The sequence below is a fragment of the Schistocerca americana genome, chromosome 8 (assembly GCF_021461395.2).
Source record: "Schistocerca americana isolate TAMUIC-IGC-003095 chromosome 8, iqSchAmer2.1, whole genome shotgun sequence".
Lineage (NCBI taxonomy): Eukaryota > Metazoa > Arthropoda > Insecta > Orthoptera > Acrididae > Schistocerca > Schistocerca americana.
Window position 1 is genome coordinate 35076626 of NC_060126.1, and position 11413 is coordinate 35088038.

At 41.4% G+C, this 11413-nt stretch overlaps 1 protein-coding gene across 1 annotated transcript; it reads right to left on the bottom strand.

Annotated features, from left to right (window-relative positions):
• Positions 1–10029: 10029 nt before the first annotated feature.
• On the bottom strand, positions 10030–10674 carry LOC124544966 (CARD- and ANK-domain containing inflammasome adapter protein-like). Its single transcript, XM_047123713.1, has one exon. It carries the CDS (start codon positions 10672–10674, stop codon positions 10120–10122), a length of 555 nt encoding a protein of 184 aa, XP_046979669.1. The 3' UTR covers positions 10030–10119.
• Between the last annotated feature and the right edge of the window lie 739 nt (positions 10675–11413).

An 11413-nucleotide genomic window follows, 5' to 3' on the forward strand; every position in this document is an offset into this window, starting at 1 on the left:
GAAAATCTTTTTAGTACCAATATCGGCACTCGGTTTCAGTTTATAATTGCAGGATAGGGCCTTACTTGACAATTTTTGAGATTTGTGCTCTTCTGGCACACTATTAACGATAAGTTGGTAATTAGTCACAAGATAAAACTGATATGCCGGCTAGCCTTGATACAGTTCTAAATATTATAGTTGGTCTGATCTTGTTTCAGTGAGTGACTGTTGGTGCTGCGAAAGACAATCATCGTGGCAACAGATTCCTTTTATCGTCACTTTGCAATAAACAATATTAAGTGTTGTCATCCGTTTCTAGATACGGGAACTCTCAAAACTGAAATTGGTCTCACCCCTGAATGTCACATTAGGCCATTTAGAGGTGAGACCGATGTCGAACTCTCAAAACTGAAATTAGTCTCAGCCCTGAAAGTCACATTAGGCTATTTAGAGGTGAGACCGGTGTCAACTTTGATAGTTCCCGTACCCAGCAACTAAAGACAAAAGTTATTTATTTTATTTGAGAATTAGCGTGTTTTTCCAGGAATCGTCAATTGCGAGCACAAGGTGTTCCTCTTTCATATTAATTCCTCTTGGTGATGTTTACACTGTGCCTAGTTAACACTGCAATTATACCTGGCCATAACGTGCAGTTCTTCCAGTTTCTCGCGCTACATGCCGCTAGCAACCACTACGCCTGAGCGATCCTGTCAGACTCCACTGCACAACAGCCAGCGCCAGACTCAACTGCACTGTGCGCGACAATGTTCCCTAATTCAGATATACTCTTTGACTGTCCAAGGTAGCAAATCGCCGTGACTAAACCAGCGCTTTTACTACATGATATTACATTGTGTTGAAATTAATTAATCATATTCATTCATAATAAAATAATTGCAAAATAGTGACAAAATATATTACATAGAAAAAATACTACATTACTCGGAATTACAATACTAATACAGCGAAATTTCTTCTGTTAGGCGCTATGTAGTTGTTACAGTTTTTTTTAACACATGCACTTAATGTGTCCGCTGTTTTTTCCACAGGTGATTGTGACTCACCATTCGAAAGAAATACCGTATCATTGTAACGCCGGAGGTCTCAATTGTTATTAACTGTAATAACCCCACACATTTTTCTATTTTCATTTACGATTCTGCCACAATCTTTCGTAGCAGTGAAAGAACGCATGTCGTAACTCAATAGCAATTTTGTGCATCACATCATTATCATCACTGCACGATCGATTTGATTGTTCATTCAGTCTACTGCGAAGAGCAGTCTATATGTAAAAATACAGGGGAAGCAAATAAAAGTGGCGGGGGAACAGAGTCGCGGGGTACAAATAAACACAACAAAGGAAAGGAAATGCAGTACTAACATGACTATAGCAGATGTTGAAAGGGACCACCATTCATCTCTTGGCACTTCTGAGGCCTCGCCAGCAAGATGCTGAAGGCGGATGGAGACAGGAGTTCTGGAATTGTTGCAGTCTCGTCCGAAATGTTCTTCTGCATTTCATGAATACCGTGAGGATTGTTGCGATACATCTACGACTTAAGGCCACCCCACACAAAGTAATCGCGCACTGATATATCAGGTGACATAAATGGCCAGCTAAGGCCGCAATCAGACTGACCTCTGCTAGTAAGTCTACCAGGCGTGGAGGTTGTGCAAATGTGCTCCAAGCAACGGCCGACGGTATGGGCAGCTGCTCGATCTTGTTGGAAGTAACTGTAGGTCTTTTCCTCCTCCATTAATGCTGCCACAAATGGTTACAAAATGTTGGCAACGTAACACGCAGAAGTTAACGTCTGATGAAACAAGATGGGACCAATAATTCAGTGTGCAGGCACGGCACACCAAATACCAACCTTCCTATCATGCAACGTGTTTCGTGGACGATACGTGGATTCTTCGCTACCCAGAACCTGTGATTCTGTGAGTTGACGTAATCACTCAGGTAAAATCAGTCTTCATCAGACAGAAAGAGCAAATCCATATCCCAGCCATTCATTGTTACCTATGTCAACAACCACTCACAAAACCGGAGGCGCTCAGGAGCATCTGCTGGTTTTAATCCACGAAGAACAGAAACTCGGTAGGGATGCAAATGCAAGTCCACGTGGAGTATGAGTCTGCATGATTGCCGTGATATTTCGGCTTCCTGCGACAGACGTCAGGTTGATTTTGTAGGACTCTGAAGCATTTTCTGGCGACCAGGCACGTTTATAAATGTTTTTTGACTCGGTCAATACAGATCCCGTGTGAAGCCATTTTCGGACTAAGCGTTTCATGGCACACTCTGCTGGCACTTTCCCACCATCAAACTTCTCAGCAAACAACGGACCACATCATTTCCACTTCGTTGTTATGTAGTTTTCCTACTACTCCACTGTGAGAACCATCACCCTCTTTACAACGCTCCACTCACACTGACACAGCCCGCACTACACTCTGAACATGTTTGAATCACGTGACGGGCGAACAGTTGGTGTGCACGTCACAGGGTGTGTTTATGCGCCTACATACACGTCCTGTAGTACCAACTGGTCGGGGCCACTTTTGTTTGCCCCACCCTGTATAACTGTTCATAACGTGATGAAAGACCTGTATCTAAAGGTGATGCACTCCAAGTAAATCTCTGTACGAAATGTAGGTCTCAGAACTGCGCCGGCCGCGGTGGCCGTGCGGTTCTAGGCGCTCCAGTCCGGAGCCGTGCTGTTGCTACGGTCGCAGGTTCGAATCCTGCTTCGGGCATGGATGTGTGTGATGTCCTTAGGTTAGTTAGGTTTAAGTAGTTCTCAGTTCTAGGGGACTGATGACCACAGCAGTTGAGTCCCATAGTGCTCAGAGCCATTTTCTCAGAACTGCTGTAATGAAAAAATTATTTGATTTCTCTTGAATTCTTGATTCATGTGAAGTGCGTCCTCGATAAAGTGCCTGGAAAATAAAAATAGTGTGTTAACGCCGGCAAATTAACTCTTCCCTTACGACAACACATTTTGTATGCCCTAGTATCAAGTATAGTAACCTCTGCTATGAAACGTTTTCCATTACACAATCCGCAGCGTAAATTGATCAAACCACAATTGTAACTGGCAGAATGGTGTGGCATTTAAATGTATCATTCAATAAAACATAATTTGAATGTCCACATTCCTATTACTTTCTCGAGGCAAAAACTGCGTCTGTTTCGCTCTGCGATTTTTCCTCTGACCCGTTAGAGTTTTTCTTCTAAGGATAGCCTGAAACAAATATGGTTTCCGTGTAAGAAGGGAAGCTGGAAGTGATAGTTACTCAAAAGGAAGAAATTAAAAATTAGGAACTTCAGATTTTCTGGTAATGGCGGCAAATGACCAGAGAGTTATGCTTGCAGAAAAATAAGCGAAAATAACGACGCCAATATACAACGTAATTTACAGACTGTTACAGCGATATATTGATTTCCACCGTGGACAATATCATCGTACTGGCAGCAGTCGCATGGTAGCTACCGCGTATGTGTGTGTTACTGAAGACGAACCGTGTAAATATGAACGTCACTAGAATTAGATTTCACGATACGTTGTTATTTTCGTGTGTCATTTCTAGCATAGCAGATGATCGGCACACAGGGCAGAAGTTGGTGGCACTTCATTTTTAGATCACGTATTGGAATTCAATGCATGATAGTGAAGTTATCACCTGAGTTGCGAATATGAGAGCATCTACTTCCCGACGTCACTCTTAACGGCTACATACACACACGGGTTTTTCATTGTGCACATCTATGGCAAAGTACCTTTCGAATTAAGTTAGTTTCATTTTCCTCCTTCCATAATTCATATTAAAAATGTATACTTCAGTTTTCGTGTTCACATGTTAACATTGTGATGTATTTACCAGACGCTATCAAATAATAATTGCCCACCGTTCTATTTACAAGTTCATAACATCAGCGGTTTTCAAGATATGTAAATGGATGTAATTGTCTGAACTTTCACTTTTCGTAAAGTTGACTTTACTGGCACCCTAACATGCCACTGTATATTTATAGCAGAAGTGTTGTAGCTGTACTCATTGTCAGATGGTGTAAGGAACAGCTTGTACTAACCAGAATGCCCTAAGACCATACCTTAGCAGCGTAACTGATGTGTATTATTAAGTAAAATCAATTTTCAATGCACAGAGTATGGCGGTGCATTGAATGAGGAGTATATCTGAGAGATTTATCTAGGAACTAAGTATTTTAAGTATTTATAGGCATGTACACAATGCTGTGTAATCAGTTAGTGCATGAGATACACTAAGTGAATAGAGGTTTACAAAAGAGCCCAGGCAGATAATATCTACACTTTAATTCTTCGGACACTGCTGTTCAAAATTAGTCTAGTTTCCTTATAGACCATAATTTGACAGAAGTCTCAAATTGTCTTCACATGATAGATAAATACTTCCATCTATGTGGAAAATGACCATTCGAAACCGACACCTAATGAATTGTGGAAGGTCTTTTTCGCGAGTTAGTTTCTTAACGTGTTTCGAAATATCGTCATCACAACGTAGCTCTGTAAAAACTAAAAGAAGAATTACAACATAAAACACGACAGACAATTATATGCACAATTGTCAACCGTTAAACAAATGCGTATTAACTGAACGCTTTCAATTGGTCAAACGGAGGAAGTACCTGGTTATGCGGAGGCAGCAGCAATGTTCAGTGCCGCAGTTTGACTCAGCCAGCAAGACATGAGCGCTGTACAAGGAAGACAGTTGCTCTCTAAAACACTAGGAAATTACTCAGATATGATTTTTTTTAACAACACTTGATCAAAGGCTACTTAAACGGAAATGAAAGTGAATGTCCGGTATGGAACATTTTATTGAGAGTTTTTGTACGCCAAGTCGAAAACTGTGTTCCAACAAGCCGATATACAAGTGCTCCGGGATGCTATCTCGGTAAATCACTATGAAGAAAGGAGCACAAATAATTTGTCACACTATGAGAAAAACTTTGATAGTGAGACCGCCCTTAGTGCGTTTCTAACCAGAAATTCATTCCTTCGATATGGACAGTGGCTGTTTATCTTTGTCCTCAGATTCACTGAATTAAATAAACATTAAGAGTTGTACAAAGAAACGTGCGTTAGGAATACTTATTCTTTAATATGACTTGATGGCAGTATTCTCTTTCTCAGGGTCGTCGCTTCTGTCCCATACGTCTCAACACTTTGCACAAAAATCTTCTATAACCACTTTTTTCTATCTTTAGATACAACTGCACTCAGAACATTCATGATTTTCACAGCGAGTGGTATCAAGTATTTCGGATATACAAGTTGAAGTCAGACAATCAGCTACTTATATCGTCGACACCCAAGCAGCACGGGATACTTACATTTGTTAGGATGATTCTCTGAAACTGTGGCGTAATTCGTATAAAAGGGACTACTGCAACCTACTCTAGGACACTTACCCAGTGTTTACAATCTGTGGCTGTAGCCGTCGCTGTGACCTTAATGGGATTGTATTCTGTAGACGAAGGGGTAACTGCAAAGAGCTGGGATTTAAATGGCACTTTTGGATGAAAGACCATTTCCAAAGAACCCAGATCGATAAAAATATAGGAAACTGGTGCTGAAGGTAATATAAGAAGCCTTTCCGCTGGTTGCGTACTTTATCAGTGCGGAGATCTCTGAAACAACATAATGGAGGCTATGGACCATATGAATGCAATATGTACTGGCCTAGTCGTGTAAGATATAAATCAAAATTGTTATGGGGCACACTCTGGTCTGTATTGTACATGGCTCTGGCAGGTTTCTGAACGTTTCTACATCAACATCCATACTCTGCAAACCAGTGCTTCTCATCATACTACACAATATCCTCTCTTCCCGTTTCATTCTTTTAGGAACTGAAGGAAGTGTGATCGCTCAGTCACATTTGTGCACACTGTGATTAGTCCGATCTTGTCTCTGCGATCACTTATGTGTAGTGTGGTGGGGGGGGGGGGGGGGGGGGCGTTTGCTATTAGCGTAAGTTTCTCAAGTAATACCAGTTTCTTCAGCATACAAGTATATTTCCATGTGGTCGTTGTCGTCTATGTTAAGATGTCCTCTACTTACTGTCTTTAGCCATTTCTATGATTCTCAGATATGGATTAGACAAATCTTTGACCAACCGTTCTGTCCATTTTGCAAATATTTAATACCGCCTGTCAGCTGTATTTGCTGTGAATCCAACACTAAAGGACAATATTCTATTATTGATGTACAAGGGATTTGTAAGGGATCTTCTTCGATGACTGACTGCATTTCCCCAGTGTCGTATCGATGAACGAAGATCTACCACCTGTTCTACGTAGAACTAAGCCCACGCTATCGTTATATCCCTACAAACGGCTGCCGCCAGGTATGTGTATCAGTTGAAAGATTCCAGTTTTAATTCAGTGATACTGAAATCAAAGGAGACGAGATTTTGCATTTTTTGAAGTGTACAGTTTTACTTTTCTGACCATTTAATGCAAGCTGCTAATGTTTACACAATCCTTAACTCTTAAAGGACGTGAATATTTGTAAACTTTTTGTGTCACGGAACACTTCATTATGTACAACTGCATAAAATGACAATATGTATAATGTCATCCTATGTCTTTAACATACAACATAAACAAGGGATGAAACATACTTCCCTGTGGCACACCCGCAGTTACCTCTACTTCTTCCAATCACTCCACGTCCAAGATAACATGCTGTGTCCTTACAAAATAATCCAAAACCCAAACTCAAATTTATTTGGTGCTCCATAAGGTCTTACTTTAGCTAGTAACTTAGCTCTAGTCATGATTCCAATGCTTCTTGCAAACAAGAAATGCTGCATTCATTTGTCTATGTTGAGCCATTTCTTTCAGGGTGAAATGTGAGAAGAGCGCAACGTGCATTTTGCTTGATCGATGTTTTTGAAACTCATGTTTTGTAGGGATGAGATCTTTCTTTAGGAGATAATCATCCACTGAATATTAATCGACGCCTCATTTACATCTGATGTCCCATCGACAGATCAACAGTACTCTGCATATACGAAATCTGAGTCCTCTACACTAAAAGAATTTTGAAATCATTTTTCAAATGAAACCTGTTCATCGTGGTTTGAGTCTGCAGCTGATGACTCCCTCAGTGAGGCACATTAGTGGTACAGCTGTATTGAGGTACTGATCTACGAATGGCTCGTAATTATTACACTAACTTTTGCTGCAATTTATTGAAACTATATAATTTCCATTAATGAGGATATAAAGAATTCATTTAATTAAAGTAACAATAACTTAAGTAGTTTTATTTACATGATGGCAATAAAAATACACTGAAAAAAATCAACAGACAATACATGAACATCTGTATACTGTCCCAAAAAAGTGTATAAATGTATTACTCACCTTTGTGCTAATCAGCATCCTTATAGTAATCCAACCAGCGCATATTTTAAAAAGAAATAACTGGTGGTCTCAATGCGGTCACACACACACTGCCGGCTGTTCTTACTTCAACAACCCGTACATTAGGGCAACCAAGCAACAAGTACACTCGCTGCAACGCAAATCGTTCAACGAAACGAAGGCACCAAAACCAGTTACACCTTAGATGGAGAGCGTTGTTCGACATGGTCTCCAGGGATGAGTCTCTCCGAGACTGCATCATCTGTACACAGTGGTCTTCACAGCTGCAGAAACTACCCTAGCACTCCTCCTGTCAGACCAAAATCTAAACTTATCCACACACTATTGATCTTGCCTGTTATCCTCATTACCATAAAAAACAACACACCACATATATAATTAAGTTGAGGATGGCCAATGATCACTTTAATGCAGGTGCATACCACACTCGAACTTTTATTGGAATTGGCGAAACGCCACAAGTAATGAAGATAATGCTCAAGTGGTACTACAACAGTAGTGGGTGGTATATGTTGAGAACTTAAATCTGTCAGGAGGTGTGCTAGGGTAGTCTGTGCAGTTGCTATGATCACTGTGTCTGTATGGTGCAATGGTCAGGATATCTGCCTAATAAGCAGAAGACTCGGGTTCATATCCCAGCCTAGTACAAATTTTCCTCATTGATTTAATCAGTGCTCCCCAGCAGCTACATAATTCTATCCTTTGTGTCTTGATATTTGAAAATAGCAGTTTTCACCCTTTCAAAGGCGTACAGCACTCCTGAAAAGTGTTTATAATTCTGACTGGATTACCTGCAGTAATTCGTCGTTCATTTTTACTGTTCTTGAGAGCTGTAGTTTAGCAGACTGCCAGCTTGGTCAAGGAGGGCGCTCTTGGCAGAGTTTATAAGCAGTGGGTTGCATGGCGGCCACTGCGGAAGCTCCAGCAGCATGACACTGGCCAGAGGGAAATGCACTGCAGATACACAGAAGGGAAATGTGGAAGAAGAGAAAATCCGCTGCAGCACTCTGTGGAGTATGATTGGAGATACACATTACCTGGTACGTGGTGATACGTCTTACAACTGCAGCACTACGACTGTGTGATGTTGGCCTTAGAATGTTTCCAAATGGTGATAATGATGCGATTTCAAATAAGCAGATCGTGTGAATATTGCAACTGACACCACGTTGTAATTAAACACAGTAGCTGTCAAACCATCTGTACTGCAGGCACACGAGTTAATTCAGTTTTGGTTCATAACTAATGCCGTGTGACTATTGCTAATGGTGTCACACTGTAAGTACAGACACAAATTACTGCACAGGAGACACAGAAGTAATTTCTGTGCTGTGTCTGACATGAAGAAGCATTCAAGCTATGGAGCAGTACGTGACTGTTACCTGGGTAGGGTTCGAATCCTGCCTTGGGCATGGATGTGTGTGATGTTCTTAGAACCACTTAAACCTAACTAACTTTAAGTTCTAGGGGACTCATGACGTCAGATGCTAAGTCACATAGTGCTCAGAGCCATTTTGAACCTGGGTATGCTCGCTGTATGCTGAGATAGTTACGCTACACGAAGCCTTGTCACATGCTACAATTTAGTTGCAGCAAGCAGTAGCCTTTGTCAGCAGAGTGGGAAAGTCGGCTGAGTAACATGCATGACATGTAACATGGCTGAGTAACATGCATGACATGTAACATGGCTGAGTAACATGCATGACATGTAACATGGCTGAGTAACATGCATGACATGTAACACATCAACAAATCTAGATGTTTTCATTATGACTTTGTAGATATGTCTCATTGTCACTCCTGGTATGATGATACTTGCACACTTACAAGTAAGGGATGTGTTGATCCTACTGGATAATGTACCCAGGAAAACAAGAGTCACTGGAGATAACTACCGACCAAAAATCAATTTTAGAATCAGATGAACCAATGCAGTAAGCAGTTTGCTCCATTTTCTAATGTTCTGTTGTTTTTAGAGATGAGGAAACAGACTTGCAGCATTTGCAAACATTTTGTGTTCTACGTATTTAAATACTGCATAGTATATTGAGGCTACTTCGGATATATTGTTAATTCTTCACTTAGAGAGTTTTATTGTGTAGAAAATTGTATATATCCTTAAATGTTTTTACAGAATGTGTCAGCAGTTAAGCCATGCCCTATCGTGGTGTAAGGAAAGCGTTCTAGGATGGAACATGTGGTATTTGATAATAAACTGAGTATCTAATCTGTTAACAATTACACCTGTCTTGAGAACTGAACATTGTGTTAGTTGCCAATAGCTCCTATTTCAACATGTTTTTAATTTTTAACGGTTTTATTAGAAAACTTATTCTTAATTTCATTTAATTTAATTTACTAGTTATTGGTGTGTAGTGGAGTAATGATGTAACACGTATATTGCCGCAGTAGAGAAAATCTCTTCAATAGTGTATTCTTGAATTTGAGTCGAATATTTGTTCCTAGGTTCTCGACCGTGTGAACCTTCGAACACGTTTTCACATTTGAGAGAAGTTTAATCTCGCAGCATTTTTTATAGTTTCCGAAAAATCCTGCAAAAATCAAAGGAGTGTGCCATGATTTGAAACTGGAATAAGATTATGTACTATACATATATTTATTTTAATAATGAAGAAGTCATGGAATGGGGTTCTTTTCGTTTTACTCCAAGGACGTCTGTCAGACTGCTAGCTTCACGTTAGCATGCCTATCAGCTGCTGGTGGTTGTTCTGCCTGGCGAGGTCCAGTGGGGTTTTCCCGTCGTTATTCCTGGCCAGACGGTCGGCTCCAGCCTCGAGCAGTGCAGATGCCGCGTCTGCGTGGCCGTTCTCAGCCGCGTAGTGCAGCGGCGTTCCCCCAAACTGATTCCTGGCGCTGTGGTAAGGAGTGGCCGCCAGCAGCAGCCGCACCACAGCCACGTGGCCTTTCAATGCAGCCGCATGCAGGGGCGTGGTCTGCGTTTTGTTCCTGGCATCAGCCTCCGCCCCTGCCTCCAGCAGCAGCCGCGCCACAGCCTCGTGGCCACAATATGCAGCCCTGTGCAGGGGCGTCTCCTGCCAGCCGCTGCTCCTGGCGTCCACCTCTGCTCCACCCTCCACCAGGCACCTCGCAGCCTTCTCATGTCCCTTCACTGCTGCCCAGTGCAGGGCGGTAAACCTCATCTCGCCCTCATCCCTCGCCCCCACGTCCGTACCAGCTGCCAGCAGCGTCTGCAGCTCGCCGACTGAATCCTCCTTCGCTGCCTGCATCAGCCTGCTGTTCTTCTCCTTTACAGGTAGGCTCCTGTGCAAAAAGGGCAAACTGTCTCATTTTTCTCCAAGTACTCACTCCTGATTAAGAATACTGCAGAAAAACCTGAGATGAGACCAGTTCCAAAAAAGCATTTGTCATAACGAGCACTAACTAATCTACAATTTTCACCACTGAAACAGATGCCTTATGAAGGTGTAATAGTCCTATGTGCTGCAACCCCATTTTTAGTACACCCAAACGTGGCACTCAAACATTGTCGTTTCTTCAGGTATTTAAATTTCATGTCGTAGCATTTCTTTTATTTGCAAATTTGTCAAAAAATCCTCATCAACAGAGCAGGCTAATGCTTAACAGGGAACAATTTAATCGAAATACTTCAGATAGCTGTAGATTACTTCTTTACCCGTACACACAAACATATCTGTTGGCATTTACACATATACGAACTTGCTGAGAAGAGTGTTTGCATGATAACAAGCATATCCCCAAGCAGTCTCTCACACTCTCATGTGCACACACATTCACAAGTACACATACACAGAACCACACCACCACCACACCTCCCCCTTACACACACTCACACACGTACAAATACAAACATACTCTTAACTTAATTTCTTGTAACTATAGTGTGTCTAAAGGCAACAGCAAATCCTGCAGTTTTTGAAAGTAAATTTATGATTGATGTGCTCGGATGGATTACTATCTGTAGTAGAGGTCCTTAAAACTATAGTC

What these genes read in the sequence shown, in the direction of transcription:
- LOC124544966 (XM_047123713.1), bottom strand. Translation starts at nt 10,674, where the DNA reads ATGCAGGCAGCGAAGGAGGATTCAGTCGGCGAGCTGCAGACGCTGCTG.